The sequence below is a fragment of the Festucalex cinctus genome, chromosome 5 (genome assembly GCF_051991245.1).
Source record: "Festucalex cinctus isolate MCC-2025b chromosome 5, RoL_Fcin_1.0, whole genome shotgun sequence".
NCBI classification, from domain to species: domain Eukaryota; kingdom Metazoa; phylum Chordata; class Actinopteri; order Syngnathiformes; family Syngnathidae; genus Festucalex; species Festucalex cinctus.
In genome coordinates this window covers 27,572,713-27,600,317 of record NC_135415.1, presented here as the reverse complement: position 1 = coordinate 27,600,317, position 27,605 = coordinate 27,572,713, and the positions used below count along the sequence as shown (strand labels likewise).

Below are 27,605 nucleotides of genomic sequence, written 5' to 3'. Positions count from 1 at the left end.
ATGTAATAACATTATGAAATAATATGATAGTTGAATATAAACTGTACATTGGACACGCATTGCACATTGTTTTAACTTGAAGTTTATTTGTTACATTGCATACAGTTCTAAAAGTATAACCAGTATGTTTCGAATGAATAAACAATTTATTTATACTGGCCCTCTGCCCAGTTGTACACCACAGAATCCTCACTATTAAGAGGGGGGAAGCAAAAGAAAAATTCAAAACTTTTTTACTGTGAGAGTTCATACAACTCGGTATGTTTGCATTAGACAACATGCATTTTTATTTTTTATATATATCACTAAAACATGCCATGAAAGTTGAAATTCAGCAGACCTCTTTCTAACTTTCTGCCGAATATTGCATGACGATATGACCACTGATGGGTGTTCCCCACTCATGTGCAGTGCAAGACTGCCAAAGGGGGCTGCTTCTCCTCCCTTAAGAGTCATCTAAAACCCCTATATAAACACCCAACTGTGTCAATGGTAGAAAAATCATGACTTCACTTTGACCTTACTGCAATACTTTACGACAACTAGCTGTGCTGTATGGAAGAGAAAAATGATGCTGATTCTACAAGCTGTAGAATATACTGTACACTCTAGTATTGTATTTTTTTTTTTCTTTTTTTAATCATATAGTGATATTTTTCATAGGGCCCAAAACCCCTGGCAGCGCCCCTGAACATTTTCTGTCACTCATATAAGCAATTCAAATGATTTCCTGCTGACTTTGATTCATCCAACATGGGTTGTTGGTTAAGCAGAAACACATGCGATGAAGGACACATTTGGTACTGTTATGGAATATCATTGTGAATCCAACACATTGTGATCTAGCAATAATAACGATCATAATAATGATAAAAGTGGCAAGCAGGGATGAGGGGGTCCTCACAACCCCTTTTTGAGATAGTTAATCATTAAAAAGTGTAAGCAACTAATTGATCCGGGTTTGTCAAAGTGCTAGCATGGTTGCCTCATAGTTAGCATGTTTGCTTCATAGTATTTTGAAGTTATAAAACTATATTTTTAAAACAAACTTCTAAAACAAACTGCCTATAATCAGAACTTGAAAAATATTGCTAATTGTAGAAGTGTACTTGAGCTATGTAGTCATCTGACATACACATTCCTACTAGCATAACATAATACAAAAAAAGTGTATTTCAAGCTAGCAGCTAATCAGTAAAGCATGGTGTTGGCAGTATCGTGATGTGGGCGTGTATGGCTGCCAATTAAACGTGTTCACTTGTATTTATTGATGATGTGACTGCTGACAAAAAGCAGCAGGATGAATACTGAAATGTTCTGGGCAATATTATCTGCTCATATTCTTCCAAATGCTTCAGAACTGATTGGATGGCACGTCACAGAACAATGACAATGACAAATACTGCAAAAGCAACCAAAGTGTTTTTGAAAGCAATAAAAAAGAAGAAAAAAAAGTGGAATGTTATGCAACAGCCAAGTCAATCACCAAACCTGAATCTGATTGATGATGACAGAACGGAAGAAAAAAAGCCCAAGCAACAACAAGCAGGAATTGAAGACAGTGCAAGAGCATCGCCTGAGAGGAAATCCACCATTTGCCCCCCCCTTTTTTTTTTTTTTTTTTTTTGCTTGTAATTCTGACATAATTGTTCACCTGATTTAAATAAAATGTGAATACAAGTTGAAAATCTGCAATTAGAGCAGATCTTGTTTCATTTCACATCCATTGTGGTGGTGGTTACAGCCAAAACGATGAACATCCTGTCTACAATATATTTGAACCTAACTGTATCATCACAACGTACGTCACTGTCAGTGGACTATTACATCAGTAAGTGCGGCAATATAAACCGTATAGTCATTATAGTGCATGAGGGGCTGATTATCATTCAAACAGAAGAAGAAAATGAGTCTGCCCAGAAGCGGCCAGGTCAAAGACCCAGCAAACAAAAGGCTTTTTTTCTGGGAAAAGCAGCACAAATACAAAGGCCATAGTCAGCATTCCGAGCTGCACCATGTTTTTTCCCCATAATTGCCTAATTGTCATCCATGGGTAGTTGACTGGCATCCGCGTGGCAATCTGGAAAACAAAAGAGCTGTTCTCCTCTCTCTAAAAGCATGCGTTATTCCAAAAAATTCCCGTTTATTCACAGGCTAAAACCTTAAGCTTGGCCATTTGTTGACCAAATAATACTTTCACGCTGTTGGGACATAACGCTTGCACTTCACTGTTGAGTCAACAGAACAGGTGGGCCTGTCGGAACCTGTTTCAAATTTCTATTTCCTCTTTTGATTGCGTTGTGTGATCTTTAAATATATTTGGTTTCCTAAAGCAGTTATTTTACATGGTTCTATTTGCTATATGCGTTCCCCTCAAGAAAACAGTGAATTGTAAGTTACATTTTTTTAAATAAAATACACAAAATCATTGTTGATTATTTTTTTTATTTTTTTTTTTACAAAAAAATAACAACATCCAAACAGATTGATTGGCACTAAGCAGTAACGTTCACATAAACCATGATGAGTTCACTGTTTAGGCATGTTGGCTCCAAGTGAAGGTGGGCCGGATTTCTTGTTCAACAACCCCACCTCTGCCACATCACCCCCCCAACCCTCCCCCCACCCTTTAAAAACCTTCTCCATACTTATGAATACATCAGCCTTTCTAAAACATGCACAATATTTTAGATACACAGACTTGACTGTGCTGTTGGCAAATATGTGGATTTGCTCGTGATTGCAGCATGTGGACAGAAAACAAAACGTGTGAAAATATTCCCCCCATATTTCCTTCCTGGTTGGTCATCATGACAAGTTTTGTCATTTGGAGTCTGTCTCCATCTTGTGTCTTGTCAAAGGTTAACAATACTAACACAATTTCAATGAAAAAAAAAACAACCCAGAAAATCACATGCTCTTGATTGGATGAATGAATATCTTTGGTTGGCTCAGCTTCTACATAAAAAAAAAAAAAAAAAAAAAAAAAAAAAAAAAAAAAAATAGCATTGCTGGCTATCATAAACTTGTCATTCAGTGGACACTGCCGTGTTTTATTGTTTGGGTTCTTCTTGGGAATGATGGTGTGGTGAAAAATGAGCTCTCTCAGCTTGAAGAGTCAAAAGCTGAGTTTCCCACGAGTGAGCCGTTACAGGCCAGGTTAAAAAAGCAGTCAAAGAAAACCACGAGCTCGGACGAAAATGAGCACTTCCTGAACCGCAAAATCTCAAAACATTCAAACGCAGTGCGGAAACGAGTTTACGCAAAATGTGACTGTTAAGCAGCTTGATGACATTGTACAATCGTGTAGCATTCGCTGACCTGTTAGACGTCTCATTAATTAACTGCTGAAAGACAAAGTCACTTTGATGCTACTTTTTGTGCGAATGCTAATAAAACAATTGTGTCCCAAATGTTATCATGACTGTATTATTTTCCCATTTAAGAGCAATGCAGCCACTCAATAGATTGAAATTCAAATCACCATCCGTGTTTGATGCTGGACATTTGTGGCTGCATCACTTTCTCTTCCTCTTCTTCAATAATTTTTGATGTGTTCTTGTAAATGTAATGCAACGTCCCAATGGTGGGGATTTTGTCTGATTTTGTCATTCTTCACGTTTCAACTCATTGAATACCCTGGCCTGTATCAATAATACAGCCTACTGTTTAAATCTAAGCGTACATTTTGGTACTATCAAGGGCAAAGGAAACTTGCGAAAAGCACATACTGTATTTGAATTTACTGGTATTCACTAAATTAAATAATACTATTGGAGTAAAATGAGTGGCATTCAACATGCAACACTTGAAAAAAAAAAAACGTTTTTTTTTTTTTCGTCTTTTCTTCCAGATTTCATTATGTTTTAATTACATGTCGCTCGTTTCCAAATGTGACATTTAATGGCTTCTTGCACGATGGAGTAATTGAATGATGTGGTTTAATGCATTATGGATGGATGGATGGATGGATGGATGGATGGATGGATAAATGTGATCCTCTCTGCTGAGATTTTTTTTTTTAAATTTATTTAAATAATTTAAATGGACACTCTCTGCTAGCATACAGTATCCAGTATGGACACAATAAAATGTTTTATCATAAATAGTAACATAAAAAACAAAACAAAACAAAAAACAAAGAAAAACGGCTTCAACATATAAACCAGGGATTAAGATAATCTGAATTCCCCCCCCCCAACCATAAACAAAAAAAAAATAAAAAAAAAAATATAAAAAAAAAAAATAGGGGAAACGTATGGGGGTAGTTGATTTGCTTGGAGAGATGTCAGAAAACACTTAGGAAAATCAAAATGTAAAAAAATAAATAAAATAAAAATAAAGTGTATGGTTGGGGGGGGGGGGGGGGCGGGGTGTAGTCAGTGAGTATGTGAATCTGTGGTTGTCGAACTGCGAATATGCATGTGTCGCTGCAGTTTTAACTTTGCAATATTCGCCACTAGATGGCAGATATGCCTTTGTCGCGCTTACACTTAATGTTGGATTAGAGAACCCAATTGGTTTGGGGGCGGGGATTACACAAAGTCATTATGTTGTTTTCTTCAAACACTGTCAAGTTAGGATAGTGAAACTTATACATGCATTAAAAATGTACAATCAAAAATTACATTTAATATTACATAATTTGCCCATATTTAAAATAGCACGTTTGTCATACATCTTGTTAGGAAGAGTGGGATCCTATGTGCCTCCCTCCACTTCCCGTAGCAGTCATGAACAATTGTGGTGCCCTCCATCATTTAGTTAGTCATCCCTGGTGTGAACAATGACAGCGTTGGGAGCACAGACCACGGCAAGCATAATTGGTTTGTATGGAGTTGGAAAATGAAGCAGATCAGTTTAGCTGAATTTTTTGTTTTATGCAAGTCAATGGTTGGTTGTAAATGATGACACAATATAAAAGATTATGAGAAGAAAACATTTATTGGATGCAAGATTAATAAAATCAATACATAATCCGAGTAATTTAGAGTTGGAAAAAGATGGAGCACAGGTAAGCTGATCAATGATCAAGAGGTTGTCGTTATGACAGTAACAGCTGTGGCTGAAAGCCTCTGAGACATGCGGGGTTTGAGTCATGTGAAGAGGTAAAATTATAAGATAATTACAACTAATTTACATCAAGAATATGAAAAGGGTAAAAAAAAAAAAAAAAAGAGAGAGAAATAATACGTTTTTTTTAAAAAGCTTTTCGAGAAATTTTGCCTTTCTCAAATGTGATGTTAAGTCCCGAATTGTCTCTGACACACAAAAAGCTCATAATTGATTTTAAAAAGCTACCAACAACATAATGCATTCAATAAATCCCCCTAAATCTCAGACACTCATTAACATAAAGCTGAAAGACAGTCATATATACTATACACATATAAACGGGAACATTTCTACTATATACAGAGGGTATTAAATTGACCTTCGAGGAGCCATGAAACCTCAACGATGCAAATTTGCCTCGCCATGTTGAAGTTTGCATGGCTAAGCGAAAAGCCCTCCTTTGCTCTTAGAAGGAAAGAAAGCAGGAGAGCCGCGATGAGTGTCGAGCGGGAGTGCAAACGAAACAAGAACGAAGACACAAAATAGACGCAAAATGGCTGGTGACGCTGCACAGTGTCGAAGAACAAGCTTACCGTTCTGCGGATGCTAAAATGAAACGTTTTTTGTTCAGAAAAGTAACAAAAGTTACACATTTAAACAAAAATGACGTGATTTTTCAATAGCCTAATTGTCACGTCATGCATTTGACCTACCGCGGGAGCTCGTTTAGATCATAAAAAAAAAAAAAAGTGTTAATATGTACACTGTATTTTTGAGACAATTTAAATGGACATTTAAATTGAATGATGAGCATTTGCATGGCTTCCAAACCACCAAATTCTCATGTTTTGAGTACGCCTAAAATATTTCAGCCTTTCTTTACAGTGACCTGCAGTCAAATAACATCCATACATTCAATGTGGGCGCTAAACCTATTCAAGAACATCCTTCATACTTTGACATAAAAGCTCAACAGTCAATAAAGTTACTAACACCAAATCATGGGGAAAAAAAAAGATCAAATAAAAATTGAAAGTCACTGTTAGCCTAAAAAATAAAATAAAAGAAACATTTTAACAGACAGCAAGCAATTTGCTTAACACGTCCTATCATTTTGTAACCGCGCAACAGGAACGTACTCGATTAAATTAGATCTGTATGTACAATTACTTCATGTATCTCCTTATGGGCTGGGCGTGGTCTCGACAAGCGGCGGCACAGGTGCACTGACGGGGATGACACCGGTGGCCAGGAGGATAATGATGAGCACGATGATGAGGACGATGACCACGATGACCACAACCAGCTTGACGTTCTTCCACCAGTAGGAGCGAGCCACTTTATGAGACGTGTGCTTGAAGTGCTTGGCCTGGACGACAAGGGGGACGACAGCCGTCAGCTTCAAAGGGACGTCTCGTGATATGACACCGTCACCAAACTATAGGCAGCATTGCGGATGAATATATCCAGAAGCATCCTTCGGAGGACTACAGGCATAGTTAGTAAAGCCTTCAGTTTTTTGTTTAAAAAAACAAACAAAAACAAAAAAAAACAAACATAAATTTCGTTCCACTTCACAATTGTGCCACACGAAAATTTAAGAAAAAAATAAATACATGAAAAAAATTAAGTAAATCAAACGTTATATTTTAATGTTTGATGCCTGAAATATGGCAAAAGGTCAACAAGTTCAATAGGTGGCTAATACTTTCACAAAGGCATACCATCCCCCAAATAAAGAAAGTAATGATTTTTTTTTTTTAAGTCATTCTGGCATTTAGCAAATAACAGAGCTGTCAAAAATATATATTTTTTAATCAGATTAATCACATCTTCGAATTTTGATTAGCTTAATTAAAAAGGCTTTTTAAATTAACATTTTTTGCCCCCCAAATTTAAAGAGAATGTGTTAATTTTTTCAACATTTAATGTTATGAGGACGTCTTCAAAAAAGATTTCTCCACTGCACACGGTCATCCTCCTCTGTTTCGAATCAGTTAATTACTTGCATAATTCAAAATTTGGGGGGAAAGAAGAAAAAAAAAAAAGACTCCAATAGTTTGACATGAACAAATATTCTGAAAGTCATACACAAACATTTATTAAATGCTCTTTCTGCTAATGTTTTGTCTGTAATTAATTTGATACTTTCATTATTTTTCAAGTACAATAAGTACCTTTAAAATCACATTTTGCAACATTCTGTTGACTGAAAATGACTCAGCTTGTGAATGTCACATGACCAAACCTAGAAAACAGGTGAGCTGTGATTGGTTACCTGAGCCCTTGTGATGTCATTTTCAGTCGACAGCAGGTTGCAAAATGTGTTTTTAAAAAGTACTAATTGTACATGAAAAATAATGAAAATATCAAATTTATTATAGGCAAAATATTAACGTTTGACTGCCAAATAAGTAGAGTATCCCTTCAATGCATGTAGTTATGTTTATTGCTCAAACAGAACCTGTGCTACCTTCACCGTAACCATCCACTAAAGGATCATCTGTGGTCAAAATTAATCTGTGTTAATACATGATTAATGTGATTAATTAGTTAACGCTTTAACTTTGGCAGCACTAAAATAAAAATTATTTTGGTACTCCTAATTGACCTAGAAAGCAGAAATAAAGGCAGTTTGTGTAGTTTTAGTTTCTAAACTATACATCAGCTGCTATAGCAAAAAAAAAAAAAATGTATGCAAATGCTCTGAGTTGCGGCTCTGTTGACTCGTTATTCAGGTTTCGCTGATAACAATCACTGATGTCACTGGCCTCGGTTTGTGTGAATACACAGTCCACAAAGCAAATCACAAAAAAACAAAAAAATCCAAATGAAAAAGACTGACCCCGTCTTGCAGATCCTCCGACTTGCCCATGAGATCATCCAATCTCTCCCCCCGGGCCAGGATTCGGTCCACATTCTGCGTCATGATGTCTTTCACGCCATCTACTTCATTCCTTAACGACTCCATTTTATCAATCGGCTCTGCTGTTGAAACGTCACCACCTCGCTCCTAAGCGCAGAACAGGGGAAAAAAAATAGACAAGTATTAAAAAATAAAATAAAATCTTGAACAATTCAATGGCAAATTAAAATTGGCCCATCATGTTTGGAGTGTACAGTCTTCCCTCGCTATAACGCGGTTCACTTTTCGCGGTGTCGCGGATTTTTTTTTAAGTGCAATTTTGCATATTTTTTTGCAGTAATATACCCATTTTATAAAATTTATGAAGTTTTGAACATTATCAATGTTTGAACAAGAGAGAAATGTGAGAACATGTAAATGCCTCAATGAGAAAAGTGTCTAAATTGTGTGGTAGGGGATTTTAGAGCCTTAGAACATTTATAAGAATTGTAAAACATAAAGCTAACTACTTCGCGGATTTCATTTATTGCGGGTATTTTTTGGAACCTAACCCCAGCGGAAAACGAGGAAACACTGTATTCTATAATTATTATGCAATAATGCACTTTTCTAGTGGTATAGAAAATGCATGGATGGATGTACTGTATAAGATTTTGATTCTGTCTGAACTCTTCTTCATCATACAATTTGACTATTGCGAAGATTACAGACTAGGGCTCGACGGATTATAACTCTTTGGCAAATTGGCCAATGTTTGCCAATTGCTGCTCCCTTCATGCACACTACTCATGTACAATATTGCACATAGAGAATCTCTTAGTTAAATACAACCATTCAATTCTTCTGTTAATCTTTAACGCATATTTTGACTTCTACAAACAATGTTCGTGTGAGCATTGCAACTCGTGGTGAGGAATTAACAGGGATGTCAACATTTTACACACAACTTAGTCACGTTTGCTCAAAAAAAAAAAAAAAAAAAAAAAAAAAAAAACTTGAATCAACCATAAATTGTTTTTGTTGCAAACATTATAATAATAATAATTAAAAAAAAAAAGATATTACTTAGTCATTTTGTTGGATGGAAGAAGCTATGGAATGGACATTTTAGAACTTAGTTGCTTCATTTGTGTATGCAAAGAACTTTTAATGCTAACAGTGTTTTTTTGATAGCAACTACTAATGTTAAAATGGAACTTGAAAAAATCCTGTACAAATAATGGCACAATCAAGAATGGATGATGTCTTTTTCCTGTATTTACTATTTGATACATTGCTTTAAAATACAAAACAGAGGTCCGTTAGCTTATTTGAACAGATTGGCATCGACCTTTGAGGGTCACATTTGTCTTTGCACATGCTACGTGTAGATCACATAACACTCATTTATTAATTTCTTCACATTGTATTGGACATGCTCTTTCCCTGTTATGAGTGTTTGACAAAAAAATAAAAATAAAAGCTTAACAAATGAACCATCTGCCATGTAGATAACATGCACTTCAGCTCCTGCTGGCTCTGTTGCCTTTCAATTGCTTGGATGTCTGCCTAGGACTTTCTGCTGGCGTTTGCCATCTCCGGATAGGCTAACGGCGAGTAAGGCAGTGACCTCACACAACTGTGGAGCGATTACAGAGCAGAAATATGATAGCAGTCTGGCGTTTCAGAGTATACATACAGGTATCAAGTCCCATGAGTCTCCATTAGACTGTAAACATTACGTCTCTAGGAAACAGGTTTTGCTGCATCATTTACTGTCCTCTACAGCTTTCTTCCCCTCCATTCTTGTCAATGATTCCATCAACTTGTATTGTTTTTTCATTCTTCTTTCACACACACAAGCACACCTAGGGACAATTCGGAGCGCCCAATTAACCTGCCATGCATGTCTTTGGAATGTGGGAGGAGACCGGAGTACCCGGAGAAGACCCACGCAGGCACGGGGAGAACATGCAAACTCCACCCAGGAAGGCCCGAGTATGGACTTGAATCAGAGTCCTCAGTACTGGGAGGCGGACATGCTAACCAGTCATCCGACATGCTAACCAGTCATCCACCATGCTGCCCATTTATAAGTCATTGTGGTAAAATCCATACCCCGCCCCTCCCCTGAAAAAAAAACCTGACACAGCAGGCATAAAAATAGTCTACACAACTGTTCAAATACCAGGTGTTTGTGATATTTAAAAAATATACATAAACCTTTCCATTATTAATGTAACATATAACTTACACAATCTGTACACTAAAATATTGGGGGGAAATCCAAGAATATATGTGACCGGCTCTGGCATAAAGGTCCTCATGGGTCCAAAAAAATAAATTAAAAAATGCAATATTCATAATTCTACACTTAATTTGCTTTTAAAATGATATAAAATACATGGATGTACCTCAAAAATTGATAAAGTTACAGCAATTTAAATCCCGCCAGGTTTAAAACCCTCATTTTGAGAAGAAACACTTTGGTCATCTTTCACATGCCCATAGCAACCGCGGTACGTTAGGATAAATATATTGACCCAAAATATTCAGGAACTGTTGAAAGACCACTTGAAAGTCAATTCCAATAGCAGAAAAGGACATCATCCAATGGTCACGTCAAGAAAATGAAAATAGTTTTATTTTTATTTTTTATATACACACAACACTTTACACACTGTACAAGACTGTTATCTGTTCTTATTTCTGCTGGAAATGTAAATTTCCCAGAGGGAGCTATCCCAAAGGGATCAATAAAGTCAAGTCTACGTCTAACTCAACTGTATTTACAAGTTAAACCAAATATGCACCGGAGTCAGTGGCGGCTTCTGGTCATTCATGATCATCTTTGATCTTTGATCACTGGAGGGAACATTGAGGAGTCACAACCACTACTTAAATGACATTTTGAAATTTGACTGTTGCTCAATTTGATGCAATAATTTTGCCCTCATTTTTGTTAAAACATTTCAGATTACTCTGCAATAAGATAATGGGAATTTTTCCGAATGTACTTGTAATGATTCGCACCCGAAAATCAGCAAATATTTTTGACTTGTCGTCAGTCACATATATTTGTTATACACAGTGTTCCCTCGTTTTCCGCTGGGGTTAGGTTCCAAAAAATACCCGCAATAAATGAAATCCGCGAAGTAGTTAGCTTTATGTTTTACAATTCTTAGAAATGTTTTAAGGTTCTAAAATCCCCTACCACACAATTTAGACACTTTTCTCATTGAAACATTTACATGTTCTCACATTTCTCTCTTGTTCAAACATTGATAATGTTCAAAATTCATAAATTTTATAAAATGGGTATATTACTGCAAAAAAAAAATGCAAAATTGCACTTAAAAAAAAATCCGCGATACAGCCTGACCGCGAAAAGTGAACCGCGTTATAGCGAAGGAAGACTGTATTTTTAGGCCACTGACATACTGGTCCTGTTCACTTGAGATTAAACTTGGCCCTTGAATTAAGAATGCGTTTGACGCTCCTGATCTATAGTCTGCAAAAGGCAACATAAAATGGATAGCACGTTCTTTATGTGGAAGAGTGCCATTTAACATATTTTCTGGCTCAGTTGCTTTTTTCCCCCCTAACAGTGGTCTAATCTGAAACATTTCAGACAACATATGCTGTCTGGGCTGAAACTGGATGGCCTGTGTTGGTGTAGCAATGATATACGAGTCTGTCAAAGCTGAAAACATTTAGCTGTAACTCAAGAGTTTTACTTCTTTGCCCTATTCAGTCAACTGAAACTGCCCACAGCTGAACAGAACATACTGCATCATCCAATGGCACAGTTGGGACCCAGACAGGTTGGGTGGAATGTAGCTGATGTAGCAGATCGCTTCGATCTTCCCCGTTTGGCTCACTATGTGATGACGGATTCTTTACATTTTTGTCTCACAAAACGTAACCATCTGTAAGTTCCTCCAATTCGCTCTAAATTGTGTGTTGGTCTATAAATTAAAGGTCATAAACTTGATTTAATTATGATTGGCTAACAAAAATGATTACAGAGGAACCATTTGGAAGATACGCGATAATTTTAACATTAGTTCTGTCAGCTAGTACTAAGTTTAACTGATCGAAATAAATGCACCAGTTGGCAGTGAAACATCCTGAGGCCCAACTAGGCTACTTGATACAGTACAGAGTACAAACAATTCTGTCAAAACGACAAAAGTTAACGAAATATAACCATGTTATATGTCCAAATCAAATAAGACATTAAGCTCAGGGAACGATACGTAGTAGTACTTAGACCAGTCCAGGACGTGAAATTAGTATCCGTTTTAGCACGATAATGGCTTGGTTCTCGACAAGGAAATGAAAACAAGCCGTTCAAGCAGGATCTTTAGCAGCGTCTTTTTGTTGAACTTTCTCTTGAATGTGAATGAAGAGATGTGGCTTTGTAACTTTTTTTTTTTTTTTTTAAATAACCATTAAACATGTTATGGCAAATGCAATTCGTTATACAGTACACACACCGAATTCTAGAAGACGTCAAGCACAAAAGCTTAACCAGAAGAACTGAAGCGAACTTCAATGTTCCTTACCGGGTCATAATCCATGTTGTTGCAAACAGCGCAGTTTTCACCAAAAATACAACCAGTAGACTTTCTCCGAAGTTGACACCGTTCGTACTAACTTAAATTATTCAACAGGAGAATTACTACACGAAAGAGTAGTTCGCTTCCCCTTGCTTAACTTCCTGGTTGTGTTTTTTTCCTCTCACTTCAAACTTCATTCTTCCGACATGGGTGTCAAGTTTGCTACATTAGTCACTGACTGACACGGCTTGCTTGTGCGCGCTGCTCCTAGAGGAAAATAAGCACTTCAGTCCAGTCAGTTTAGGGTAAATAATATAATTTGTTTCCTCATTTCTATTCGTCTGGTTGTAACGTACAGTATTTGTATTTTTATTTAACTCATTCATGTAATCAACCAATCTATGACCTTTACGTTCTTAAATCATTTTATCCACACGCCATTATTTTGAAAGACTCGTTTTTCCTTCGACGTCGTTGGTACCGGTCTCTTGACGTAATACTCAGGCGTTTCCACCGTGTGCTATGTGACTCTCGTCAGGACAAACAAATGACTCGACTTTATTTTTAGAGCTCTATATCGCTGCATACAAAAATGCTGTTCAGTACATGGCGTAAAAATCAGTCATACAATAAGTTAGGTCCCCTCTTTGACTTTATATGAAATACACGTTTTCCTGATAGTCTGGAGTTTCTGGACACTTTTTACAGTTTGGCAGCACGTCACTTTGTAAGTGAAAACATCTCCTAGGGGTACATGTTTTGATACAAAAGTGAATTTGAGTCAAAATGCAAAATGTTCCAAACCCAGGTTCTGTTGTCCCTCACAACTTTGTCTTATTGAACGTCTGACATTCATTGCAGCAGTTACTGTAACTGTACAAACTGACGTCATTCCGTTGTTCCACCCAGCTACCAGCACCTGCCCAGACAAACCGGTTCAACCTATTTAGGAAGGTGCTGGTGGATCTTCACTACTATAAATAAATTCCTGTAATGACTGCTGCAGGCTGCTCAGAAATACAATAAGCTGAAAGCAGCCATAATTATGCACAAAACCCCCCAAAACAAAACAATTGTTTTGATATTTTATTTGATATATGATAATTATCACGATATTGTGGGGAGGTTGGTGATATAAAAGAAAAGGTCGCACTATTCAAAAATAAATAAATAAAAATTATAAAAAAGTACAGATGGGCTAAAACATGCTTTACGAATATTAAATGCACTAAAAAAACTAGCCACCAGATGGTGCTAGAACTGCATAAATGGAAATAACCTGATTTATTTATTTTTTAAAACATGTAATGCTTTTAATATTTTGACAAGACGACGACATTGTGGCAGTTTTAATTTTGCGATATCACAATATTGCTGTTATTACATCCCTAATCACAAGTGTCCTATGTAGAGGAGGTAAATTGACGCAGTACAGGATAAAAGGTACGGTACATAAAATGGGTGTGTGCGCAATTGTGCTTTCACTGGTTCACAATGAACATAGCAGATTAAGATGAAGTAACACGTTTATTTTTCATCCTTGACAAAGTTGAATGCTCGCCAAGGTATTCAAAACAAAATCAGTTGGTGAAATGTCAGATAAGGATACATTACATACAGGCCATTTTCCAATGTGAATATTTTAGCTTTCATTAATAGCTTGCAACATGGTGACGGTCAAAATGTTATCCAAAGCATGCATGAGTATGCTATCCATAGCCAAATCCTGCCCTAGTTAGGAACAATAATGGTAGCAAACAACAACCTCCAAATGCAATACTAATAATGAAATTTAATCCAATTAATAATGTAACACAGTTTTTATTTCCTGAAGATAACGCTTCCCCAAAGTGCAACATGCCATCCAATCTGATTACATTTCTGTGACTATTATGGGAGCCCCCCCCCCCCAAAAAAACAAAAAAAACACATTGATGCCGAGAGATATAAAATATACACATGAAACTGAGATGGCGTACAAAATACCACAACACAACTGCACATAAAAACTTATGCATGCAAATCCTTATTGGCCTTGCTTGATGATGATGTCGGACATGTCATCAACCTTCACCAGCTCCAAATTCTGTCAAGACAGCACATACAGACAAAATGTTAACGTTTGTAACATGGGAGCAGGGACGAGAGTGGTAACTGGGAAATTTGAGATAAACACCAAAATTCTGGTCCCTTCCAGGTCAACATTAGCCATGGATATGTTTAAATGGACCCTAATTTCTATATAATTTCTAATACACACTGCCATCTTATAACAAAACAATTACAGATGGCTCTTCAACAAATACAAGGACGACTTATATGATGGCCTGCATGCACAAGCGCACTAGCCGTGCAAACGCCAAGGCGCACTGGGGACCTCTCCAGCTCAAATTCAAGGGCTGATTTTCAGGCGCAGTACATCCTTACTATACTTATTAAGCCAGCAAATGACAGCCTGGAAATAGTTCAAAACGTGAAGACTGCTGAAACCTTCCGAAGATTAGATCACGAGATTGTGTATTTTTCTGGCCATTTTGTATAGGCAAGGACCGATATTAGATTCTGACTGTATGATAAATGTGACCAAAAACATCGAGTTGTCATGTAAGCTATTTTTAGACCATGAGCCAGCTACTCATGTTGTCCATTGGAACTTCTGTCCCCCCCCCCCCAAATTTTACAACATATGAGTAAAACAAGTCATCACAAGGTCATAGTTTTATTACAAAAAAAACAAACAAACAAACAAACAAACAAACAAACAAACACCCAACTCACCTTTTCATTTGCAAGATGCAGCAGAGCAACAAATGCCAAAGGTACCGACAGGTTCTGGGCCATTGTGTTGGGTAGTCTAGACAAGCAAAGTTTCAGTCTTTAGTAAATTGTTTACATTACGTTAAGGCAGATGTGTTCATACGTTACTATACAAACAACAATTTAACATTAATCCATGTTATCACTCAGTGAGAATTTAAGACCAATACAGACTAACTTGTGAAACGCTAAGCAGTCAAATTTTCCTTCCTAAGGCTACGCTGCTCGACACGGGAGTTGATCAACGGCAGCGAAATATGTACCTCGTCGCCTCCCAGGTCAAACTCAACACACGGGAAGAAGCAGCCATGACGGCGGCAGCAACAGACGTCGCTCCCTTGTTTACAACAGATTTGATTGGCTATTAAATTGGAGGGAATCTAAACATTTTCATTGTAAATACAAGTTTCACTACAGTATGTAATTCCAGTATGAAGATGCATCCATCCATCCATTTCCTGAAAAATGTGCTTATTCCTCACAAGGTTCGCTTCAGAATTTAATTTTATTATCATAATTATTATTATTAGTGACTGTTACAAAAATGGTCAAGAAAAGTTACCAGACAAATTAGTCCTGTATCGATAAGCTTCCATACGTCATGGAAATCACTGCGTAAAGTATCGTACAAAATGTTAGTCGGGCACTGCTAAAATTAGCTCCTCCATTTTGCTGGTTAGACCACTGTGTACTTTATGCCTGGCATTCATTGGCTCATCAACGAAACCTTCACTGATCGGTTGTAGCCCCCGGCGACAGTGACAAACAGTTGAACATTTCCAAACTTTGTAGTTGTTTGCGGGCCTCAACGTGCACGTCTACGTCTACAAACGCGACATTTCACATGCACGAATGTCACGTGTCGCCCAGGGGGAGGGGGGGAAGGCGATTTTCTTGTTGCAGCGCGGTGCATTATGGGTAGGCTGGCTAGTAACCACTACCAACTCATTGAAAACTAATGGAGTCTCACGAGAAAGCTCCGATTTGGACCATTTCAACCGTTGGAAAGTTGATGTTTTTTATTTAATCTATTTTAAACAAGCATAGCATGTCTTTACACTGCCGGGACACGGCAGTTAAGCTGATTTAAGTGCTTAATATTTGGCTGAATGTGTTCACTTTACCAGGAGTTGGATCAAGGTCACAACACCGGAACGCAATCAAGAGATGGGTAGGATCACTCTTGACTGAAGCGGTCAATTGGGGCTAGAAGCAGGTTCTTAAATGACGTCCCTTCAATAGTTTCATTACACATACGTATGATGCTTTCGTCTGTGCCCTCAGTTTCAGGATATTGACAAAATAAATGAGTTCAAGAAATTTTCAATTTTAGCCTCTTTTATGTCCATGTGGATCTTTTCTGTCTGGAAACGTACACTTCCGTCTTCTCAAGCTTTGTAATGGTGTTTTTTTTTTTTTTTTTTTGCCTATAAACTCCATTAGGAGGACAACTAAAATGGCACAAAATGCACCTGTTTTGTCACATAAGGCTGAACGCCATTTAAACAATGCTTGCAAGCTTAAGGTATACAGTTACGCAAAAACTTTCAGCACTCCAATCGCCGCCATTCAATTTTGGTAGCTACGCATTTTTAAACTTGATTTGAGTGGCCCCCATTATAGGTCTGTTACCTTTGAAGCAATTCCTTTGCGGTCTGGCTGAAGACTTTTTCACCACAAACCTCAGGTTCCTCTGTAACCTCCACCTTCTAGATTGAAAATTATTTAAACATAAGCAGTTTAACAGACATGCACAACTGTCATGAAAAACATTGACAGTTAAAAATCCAAAGGTTGCATGTTATGACAAATGAATGGAAAAAAATAGCTATGTAATAAATAAGGTGAACCATGGACAATCTATCCGAATGATTAACCTTGGGGTTTTCTGGGCTGTCTGTTAAAAGCGTCCACATGCTGCTCTTGAGTCTCTTCATGTCCATTTTCTTGGCCGTCTTCGCATAGTTGATCTCTATCTTGTTAACCTGCAAGGAGATGTAAAACGAATTATGAACAGTGTGTACTGTTTACTGCCTGACTGTGTGCCCACCTGACAGTTGCCTATTATTGCCTATAGGGAAAAATATATTTGTAAGCAGTTGGACACATGATTAAGAAGGGGGGAAAAAAAATTGTGTAGGGCGATCTATGCATCTTTAAATGTACATATCAAATTTGAATATGCTGAACATTTATTTCAGTAATTCAAAAGTGTGCAGAAAGAAAAGTGAGTTTGGCTTGGTGTGATAAAGAATCACTTTAGTTGTCCTTGCCTAGTTTTAATTTACAAATTGTGGTATTCTCAAGAATCAGTCTTTCTTTCACTGTAACTAACATTATTTCGTATTTAACACCCTTTTTGATGAAAATGTTAAAAAACATCTTCACCACATTTGGAAGATGTCCTGTACTGTCATTATTAAGTATTGGTGCATGACATCAGAGAGTACTCAGCTGTAATGTAATGCACTCGGTAACTGCTGAAATAGCAAGTGGTATTGGTGCATCCTTAACATCTACCTAGGTTACAAAAAAAAAAAAAAAAAAAAAAAAAAAAACTGTTGTAATGTATATTCTAATAAGAAAAAAATATCACTGCAATTTATTGTACTTTAAAAAAACACAGTAATGATGTAATAGAATGGAATAAGTTTTCGTGACACACATCAATTAAATGCGGCTCCTTCTGGTGTGTCAGCCTTGCTCAGCTGGGCGAAGTATAAGACAGACAAGCAGAAGGATCGTCTGCTCATCAAGCTATTAGTATGAATCCCACAATTCCAGCCAGTCTTTGCCTCTTTGCAGCAGCCAATCAGATTTCAGCGGGACAGCTTAAAATATGATCATGATATAAACTTAGAAAACTTGGGCCAACAACAAACTTTGGTGGAAAATGCTTGATAACATACCCTGTGTGGTTCAGGTACAAGATCTTGATCGCCGTAGGTCGAGATGCCTAGTGAGGGCGGTGGAAAACTTTGGCCTGAAGGTTGTGTATCCTCAGAGTCTGGAAACCCTTCCATGTCATCGTCACTGTCAGCAGCCTGAAGAAGATGATGGGTAAAGACAATAAATGATGGCATTCATTTGTTGTAGGAAGTCAAACATTGACATGACAACCCTAACATGTCAAGTCAATGATATCAATGCATATATGGTCAAATTTCTTGTCTTACCGTAAGATTTTTGCCTATTGAGCGAACTTTGTATAAAAGCTGTACCCCCCCCCCAAAAAAATATATAAATAAATACAAATATTTCTTTCACACATAAACTGCACTGATTTATAATTAGCCAATCAAAACACAGTGTGCTGCCCATTCTGTTGTGCACACCTTACCCTGATAGTGGCTGTAGTGTGACACAGGTAGAGGTGATTAAAAGCAAAACCTACCGGTATATGGCTGTTGAGTATTGTCACGTTTCTGTTACTGCTGTGTCTATGCTAAAGTAATAGATATTTAATTGTTTAAAAACACTTGATAAAATGTCATACTAGTTTCAATTCTTTGTTGCAGCTGCAGCTGTTGTGAGAGTAACGCAGCGTTAGATAAATAAAGTTGAGTTGAGTTTCTGGTCTGTCCTAAAACGGAAGTATGCTGCGTTAAAAGTACTTCAATAAATATTTTTGATAAATAAACAGCTACAAGCAAGAACTCATGCTGCATTCGAGGAAGGTGGGAAGTCGGATATATTTCATTTGGATTCTCCCAGTTCCGACCTCAAAGCGTTCAAGGCGAATGTAAACAATAAAGATGGCTGATTCCGACAAATTGTTTGTTGTTCTGGTTAATACAGTCAGTCCAAATCACATTGGGTTACATGAAGTTACTTATTTTCAACAACTAAATAATTTTATAATAAATGTGTTTACAATCGTGTAAATTAGGTTTTGCCATTCACGGTCTTTACATTTACAGGGGTCACCATTGTCGAGTGACGTCCGATTGAAGCCTTTGAAGACTTTGCAACTTAGATCTCCGATGTCCCTGTGCATACTTCCTGGTATGTAGTCGTAAAAAGTCTGACTTCACACCTTCCTCGAGTGAAGCATCATTCCTCTCATTTAGAAAACTGCTAGCTACGTATGTGCCCGAAACATTCAAAGAGTGTAGGCATACAGTACGTACAAACACAAAATGACAACTGCCAACCGTATTGTAAAAAATACAAACGCATAAACGGCATTAAATAAAAACGGATACTGCTTGAGTCAAAACAAAATAACATGGAAGTCATCTGAAAATTCATGAACAGAAAACACTCTTTGGTGAGTTCAAGCGAAGCCAAAAAGAGATAAGAATGTGACACATCTGGGAGCATGAAAATCTGCATGGTTGAAGGTGAAGGGGACAAAAATTGTGGCTTTCAGCCCTAACGTCATGGTACTTTTTGGAGAAGTAAATCCAAAATGGGACTTCATACCTGAAGACCTGGACAAAAATTGGCTGTATCGTTGGGATTGTTGTAGTCATAGTCACCAATGCCTTCTCTTAGCTCTCCGGATAGCCTCTTCTGAGCTTCTTGACATAACTACAATGAAGTAAAAATAAATCCACTCACGTCACTTGTACTTGGTGAATATAAAGATAATCTGTGTTGGCTGACACAGTGTGGCCTCACCGACATGGAGGGTATAAGGCTGAGTTGGGACAGAGTTCCTGGGGGAAACTGGAAGTCGGCTGGGAGAGTTGATTTCTTGTTGCTGGAACTGAGGGCAGACTTACTGATAGTGGTGGCAGCCTACAAAAGGGAAGATAATATCAGATTCACTTTGCAATCAGTGTAGTTACAGCAAAAACCTATTTACAATGTTGAATACTGTAATGTGAACATTTCAATCGCGTGCAATTCAAGTCAACAAAGGCCCAATTCGTGGACATGTCTGCAAGATTATCTTGACTGATTATCTGTGGTATGGGGTGTGCCTTCTTCTTCTTCCTCTTCTTCTTCTTCTAAGATATGTTCAGAAAATGGTCAGGTACGCCACCATCTAAACTGTGAAGTATGGTTCGGGGCTCATTTTCTACCTCATCGAGAGAAAAATTAAATGTCCAATTCATCAAGACATTTTTGCAGGAGAATTAAAAACTATCTGCCTGCCAGTGGACGGGTGATTAACTGTTGTGCATGCCTGATCTGCAACTTTAGAAAATGTTTGGTCGAGGTGGTCTTAAACAACCAGCTAATAAATCGAAAGGTACATACTTTTTCCACCCTAACCTGGGAAGTTTTCAGGTTGTGTTCAGTAAAAACAGAAACATAATTATTTGCCTAGTATTCGTTTAAGAAAACTGTGTTTGTCCATTGAGGAAGTGACAAATTTATGCAGAAATTCAGTTTCAAATGGACACATCATTTCTCTTACAATTTTATAACTATTTATTTGATCAGCTCAGCAATGTGGTTTATATTTTACAGCATTTAAGCAGACTACATTTTCTTGTTTAACTCACAGTCAGATGATGAGAGAAATAGTAACTTTTGACAGTGAATATTTACAATGAAGACACTACAATAAAGAAAACAATTACTCTTGTGATACGCCAGAAGGTATCAAAGTTGACATCGGCGTTGAAATCTATTTCAAAGGCCTTTTTGGGCTTCTTTTTCCGTGTCTCCTTATCAGGCAAATGGTCCACTGATGGGGAAAAAAAATAAATAAAATAATGCAGTTAGTCTACGTTGCAAACAAACCTGTTATCCATCAAAGTAACAAACTCTTGTAATAATGAGATCTATGATAATGGAAACTATGAACTTGTTGACAAACACGCAAAAATAATATTATTTTACGGTATTTTTGAATCCATGCAGTTGCAATCCACCAGTAAGAACAGATTGCGGCCAACCAAGCCATTCTATCTTAAAGGGCACATTTATAATAGATGGTTTTATTAGATTTATTGAGGGAGTGCATATGTCTGGTCCCATTATGGAAATATTATGGGTACAATTCTATTTTTCCCTCATTTCAAATTACAGAACTTACACTTGTGTTTGGGCTTGAACTGCCAGTAGCCTGGTCCAGCCCATGTGGCCATAGTCCTCGGGCTAAAGTATGAATATTCCCTGGGCTGAGAGGACAGCTGCAGACACATTGTGGTGATATCTCCCTCTCCAATTGGGATCACATCACTAGAACACCACAGAAAGTGCATGACAACTTTTTTCCAAAGACAAAAAAATTGTATGGTGAAATGACCTACAGTACTTACAACTTGTGGCATTTATGGAGTCAGGGCTGGACTGCCACAAATGAACAAACAAATAAATCGACCCTGGCATTTTCACTGATGCCCACTGTCCCGGTCTGACTCCTGTTGGCTCAGTTTGCTGTCTATATTCAAATGGATTAATGGGAAAGTCCCTCTAAATTGTGGGCCAGTCTCTTGGGGTAAAATGGAGGAAAAGAACTTAAAAAGCACTGCATCGACCCCAAAAAGACGCCGACCCACCAAGCATCTGCCCTGTATGCCAAATGGCCAGTCCAGCCCTGCATGGAATAGAAGACAAAAATCGCTGCTAGTTGTTCTCACCGTCCTCTCCCAGATCCCGAGGCCTCACAACCCTCTTTTTGTTCCTTTAGCCGCTCCTCACAGTCATCCAGCCCCTCCTCGTAGTCTGCATCAAATTCAGGGTAGTCTTCTTCATCAGCTTCAGGTTCAGGCTCAGCATTGACGTCAAAAACGTGTTCTCCCTGCTTCATTTTTCCCAAAAGTTGGCTCATTGTCTGAAAGAGGACAGATGCCACAGCTGCCTGAATCAAGTCTGCAGGTGGATATGTAAACCTCCCCTCCAAAAGTATTGGGATAGATCTCTGTTTGTTTGCAGCTAAACTGACCACTTTAGGGGAGAAAAAAAAAAGAATTAACTTGTGCACTTTCCAAGCATTACTGCCAGACTACAGGTGTTTTTTTCCCCCTGAATCATAGTCAAGAGCCGGAAATCTGTCAAGGTGCTGGAATACTTTAAGCACTGTTGATGTCAACAATATTATGGTCTGATAGCCAATGATTATGTATGCAAGTCAAGCTATTCTCTGACCTGTTCAGGGTTCCAACTTGTGAATGAGAAGTCCTGCAGAGAGGGGCAGATGTTACTTTTCTCCTGAGACCGCTGCAGTCCAGCTGTCAGAATCACATCAGACATATGGTTTGAACCACAGGGTTCGCAACATTTTAAAAGGTACCAAATACAGTACACACATGAATAGCGTAGACACACTTAGGGTACTGTACTAGGTAGTTCCTTTTCTTCTTTCTTACCCATGAATGGGGATGCAGGGACCGTCATAGGAGGTGGGGGTGAGTAGGAGGATTTTGACTGTAGAAGGGTCATGTGGGATGGAAAGAGCAGCTCGCAACGACTGTTTTCACTGAAGAGAACAGGCAGGAAGACGCCAGCTGTGCTACTCTCATCAAAGGATGATGCCATGTGATGAAACATGGGGTCTACCTGGAAGGGAAACAACAGCCAAGCCAAAAAAAACCCCCAAAACAACGGTTATGACGCACAGAACGTCAAGGTTGATGTGGAAAACATGATGGCAGTTAAGTGATTCATGATTGAAACAAAAACTAATTTGTCATTACAGTAGTAGAAACAATCAAGTAAGCAGACAGTATTTCCTCTCTGATCTTAGACGGCGTTGCTCTAAAACATACAACATGGCAGAGGTAGACAATGTGTTGCTCGTAAAACAGTAGTACCAAGTTGTCAAGCTAAGAAAAAGTGCATGTCCTGGTGGTAAGAAAAAAAAAATTGTTATGTAGGAAGCCCTAAAGGATTAGTTACTTAGTGTATTAGGAAATGCAGGGTGATTCAAAAAGAATGCACCAAAATCATCACGTGATATTTAAAAAATGAAAAACCCTAGCACGGACACATCGTGTACATACCTTCAAGTTTTGATTTCATGTTTTACAACTTACAGGTGCTCAATTGAGCTACCAAAGGCAGCACATACAACATCAAGCTGATAAGGGAGAAATAGGAGAATGGGAGTAATTCTCATATCGGCTTGATATTGTCCATGCTGATGGTGGTGGCCATTTAGCGCTTAGTTGTAAAACATGAAATAAAAACTTAAAGATATGTACAGCACGTGTCCAACCTAGAGATTTTTGTTTTTGTAATATTGCATGATTTTGAGTACCTCACATTTCCTCTCGGACTCAGTACTATTCAAGTTGCTCAAGTTCTGCTCCACGGTGTTCTTTGGGGGTCTCCTCTTCTTTGGCTGCTTGGTAGTTACATCAGCATCTTCATTTTGCTCTTCCTCTTTTAGCCCATTGTCAAAAGTTGTACACATAGACCAATCAGAATATTTACATTTTAAAAAATGGGAAAAAATCATACACTGGGGAAATCACAAGTCGACAGACAGTTATGGGAGCAGTTATTTTAAAGCAACATGCAATCACAGCAATGAGGCTCTGACCTTCTCCGGGTTTGGTGTCAGCCCCAAGGCCACCAAGTACTCTGTAGGCATCAGCATGAACTGCATCTACACGGACAGCGTAGATCTTGGTACTTGCATCCAGTGTCCCAGCTGCTACCTGTATGCGTTAACACACGGAAAATGACAAGAGTGCCAGTGTGTCATACTGTACTTATTTACACAATATGGGCACAATAAAATTAATAGAATTCTGCAAAATGTGTGTCATTGCTTAATCGTAGTGATGGGTCTTGCAACACTGGTGCAGCTGTGCAGGTGATGGTCTCATAAAAAAAATATTGAGAAAAAAAATCTGATAATATGCTAACTGCAGGTGTCCACTGTATTTAATCTTTAAAGGGAAGTCAAACCAAAAAAACTATTTACAATAATACGGTATGTTCTATGTGTCCCCAATAGTCTAAACACGGCAGTTTGATTATTGCATTTGTGGAAAATGAGTTAAGCGGCAATATCCACCCGTTTTTGTCCATCTTAGTTACTCAAGGCTCAAGTAAACAGGTGAGGCATGATTAAGTTAGTACCTGAGCAACCATGTCATTTTCAGTTGACAGTAAGTGACAAAATGGCTGCCCCGAGATGGATAAAAACAGCTGGATTTTGCCGCTTAACTCATATTCCACAAACACAATATTATATAACAGAATAATGTGTTTATTAGACTAGTGGGGCTACATAGAATGTAGTATTGTAAAAAGAATTTTTGGATTGACTTCCCCTTCAAGAACTGTTTGCTTGTAAAGCAATACACCGTTTAAACATTTCAATACAATTCTCATTCAACTTATAGTACATGCAATACATTGTTATTGAATCTTTATTTCGGTATTTTGTTTTTCTGTTTTGTAAGAGCAGTGTTAATGTTCAAGCTGTGATAATGTTAGAGTGGCTTAAAATAACATGCTTCTTAGGAATAACGTCTACATCATTTGTGAATGGATGAACACTTAGGCCAGTACATGTCAATACATGTCACAGTGGTACTTGGAAAGTTCCCGGTAAGTATTACATTCATGTGAGCTTTTACAAGGTTAAAGCCATATGGGTTCTCAGAACACACCCGCAAGAACAAGATGCCAAGCCTCTATCATACTGTACCTTGAAGTTTGTGAGCTCGGAATCTTTCTGTTTAAGAATATCAGCCATGTAATCAATAAGATGTAGACCAAAGGCATTTTTTGTTGTAATTTTCTATCAAAAAAAGAAGAAAAATTGCATTAGTGATGATAAAATGAATGCTTAGCGATTTCTATGTAATTTGGAGCATTTTACGGTCTGTGAAAAAGAAAAATGCCGTACTTACATTTTCAGTGGAGAGTTTGATGCAGGTGGAGTAATGTTCTGAGATTTGAGCATTGGACAACTTTGGCACAGCAGCCGGTGTACCTGCGGCACTGGACACAAATTTAATCTCTTTAATTTGTGTACACTCAACACATCATCTGCAAGTCATGTGATGGCAGTCACTTATCCAAAAAACATTAAAATAAATAAATAAAATAAAACCCTATGGTGTTCGAAAGAGTTAAAATGTTTTAGAATAACTGAAGGACTGATTATTTCACAATTAAGTGCAGCTGACATAGTAAGATTTCTGATCTTTACTTCGTTGCATCATAAAAGAAAGCAAAAGCTGTGGCATTAATGTCAAAGGAATTATTGGCCAATGCAACCTGGCTCAAAACGAACTGCGCAATCAAATTTCTTTATTTGGTGTGATCAACGTCAGACTTCAGTGCTGGAAGCCTATCATCACACAAATCATCAATTTTTAGCGCAACGACGACATAGATCATTCACTACTCTCTTCGAGTAGCCATGTTGAATTTACTCACGGACTTATATATAATATTATATATTTCATATGTACGTAAAGTCCGTCGTGTGTTTACTACTCTTCCACATGGCACACATACGTCCCGATTTTATGATGTCACGTGCCAGTCCTTCTCAAATAGTGGGGTAGGCACCTGCATTGGAATGGGATCCACATCCACTACAGTAGGTGGCAGTGGTGCTCTCATTGTCAGAATGTATGCACTGCAGAGAGTATTAGTGTATGTTTTTCTTTTCTTTTTTTCCACCGAGCATGCATACAGCACGGAGACAGGACCTTTGACATGCAATGAACAAACCCCGCACCATGGAAAAATATTAATGGGATTAAAAGAAAGCTTGAGAAAGACTAAAAAAAAATATTGTTATTCTTCGTTATAAGTCCATCTATATTTCTTTCTCTGTTTCTCTCTTACCTATGAGGTGCAGATTCACTAAAAGATGAATCCGTGGCAGTTTGAAGGTCAATTACTCTTGACCGTCTCCGCTGACGTCGCTCCTTCTCATCATCGTTGCCAGGGAAGGCTGCAAGCAACGGTGTGCTACAAGCTCCTGGCGATAGCCATTTGTTCTTCATAGATGACGATGTCCATCCTTGGTGTACACAGGAGACAGGTGTGGTGACTGCACTCATCTTGGCTATAGACAGAGAGCACATTTGAAATTACCGGTATGCTTTTTAAGGAATGGCAAGTAAAGATAACAACCAAGTATCGGTATTGGGCCGATACTGGCCTTATTTCCGGTTATCAACTATCGAGTGTCCCACCAAGGCTGCACATTAAGTATTTATCTCAAATAAAAATAAAAGCATCTCAGCAGAAGAAGATACTTTTTCAGACCTACAGTATGAGGATAGAGATGAGATTGGTGGAAAAGATCGGTCTATTTTTAAGGGACCGGCCGAACACCGATCCCCCAAAATTAAGATAATCCATGCCGATAAATTGCCCAGCCGATCGATCGGTGCACCCCTATTTTATTTTATTTTTTACAATTTCTATTTCTGCAAGACAGTGTTTTTCATTTAATAGCATCCTTGTCCATCCTCTCATATTCTCATTATGATGCAATTTCTATATATTTATGTATGTATAAGGCTTCTATTAATGCCGTAGATTTTTTTTTTTGCATTCCAGTACTGTAATCACGGTTAAATAGCAGATTAACGGCAAAATAACGCTAGCAGGAGAGTTGCCAGGCACAGCTAAATAAACTGCTTTTTTCATTTGACAAGACGATTCAGGCAGTTGAAATCGACATTAACGTTGTTAAGCGACATTCCTGAATAGTAATTAAAAGTACTATTAGCAGACTGGGAAACCACGACAAAGTAAATGCGACTTAACTCGACGTCAAATTCGGAGACACGTAAAAGCTTAGCATAACAACGCTTACACTTTAGCATTTGTAAACACGAACACACAGTTCAAATATTTCTGGCGGATTAACGGGCATACTTTTGCCCATTCTTGCTAAAAGTATGCTGAAATGTGTAAAAACCAGTGGAAGTTTATAAAAGTAAAACAAATAAAGACCTGCGTTTTCTTGCCGCCGAGCGTTTGAATTTTGCGCCGAACCGCCTATCCAACGCACAATGTAATGACGTCACATCCGTACATTTCGATCTTTTTCTTCACTTAGTTGAATGGCGGATTACAGCTCTTTAGTGCATACCGCCACCTACTGTACAGCAACCGCATAAGGCTTTTGCACGTACCCAAAGAGACGGGTTGAGGAGTCGAGAAGGGTCTTGATTGAAGGAATCGGACCCATTTATCATACACGATACGATGTGTGCTGGCAAAGCAAAAGTCACCAAAATTATTCATATTCAATAAATATGCCTGGTCTTCACTATCAAGTTCTCTCATACTGAATGGATAGTTTCAAAGCTGATTTGAACTAATTTTAACATGAGACTTTTTTTTTTTTTTTTTTAATGATCATCCATAAATCTGTGGAGGACAAAAGGGAAAGTGACAAAATTAAACAAGACCATTACATATTTGCTAAAACGTCTCAT

The 27,605-nt window shown here is 37.9% G+C and overlaps 2 protein-coding genes across 2 annotated transcripts; both read right to left on the bottom strand.

Annotated features, from left to right (window-relative positions):
- Positions 1-4,925: 4,925 nt before the first annotated feature.
- Positions 4,926-12,684, bottom strand: vamp8 (vesicle-associated membrane protein 8 (endobrevin)). The gene is made up of 3 exons (XM_077522291.1): positions 12,469-12,684; positions 7,901-8,068; positions 4,926-6,424 (listed from the first exon to the last, which is right to left on the bottom strand). Exons 1-3 carry the CDS (start codon positions 12,481-12,483, stop codon positions 6,239-6,241), a joined length of 369 nt encoding a protein of 122 aa, XP_077378417.1. The 5' UTR covers positions 12,484-12,684; the 3' UTR covers positions 4,926-6,238.
- A 1,286-nt stretch (positions 12,685-13,970) lies between these two features.
- Positions 13,971-27,219, bottom strand: ncaph (non-SMC condensin I complex, subunit H). The gene is made up of 18 exons (XM_077522290.1): positions 27,118-27,219; positions 25,996-26,218; positions 25,047-25,137; positions 24,842-24,934; positions 23,723-23,840; positions 23,438-23,562; positions 22,548-22,737; positions 22,327-22,409; positions 21,819-22,012; positions 21,272-21,417; positions 20,814-20,920; positions 19,903-20,022; positions 19,705-19,812; positions 18,189-18,323; positions 17,157-17,264; positions 16,912-16,988; positions 15,241-15,316; positions 13,971-14,548 (listed from the first exon to the last, which is right to left on the bottom strand). Exons 2-18 carry the CDS (start codon positions 26,211-26,213, stop codon positions 14,489-14,491), a joined length of 2,049 nt encoding a protein of 682 aa, XP_077378416.1. The 5' UTR covers positions 26,214-26,218; positions 27,118-27,219; the 3' UTR covers positions 13,971-14,488.
- Positions 27,220-27,605: the final 386 nt, after the last annotated feature.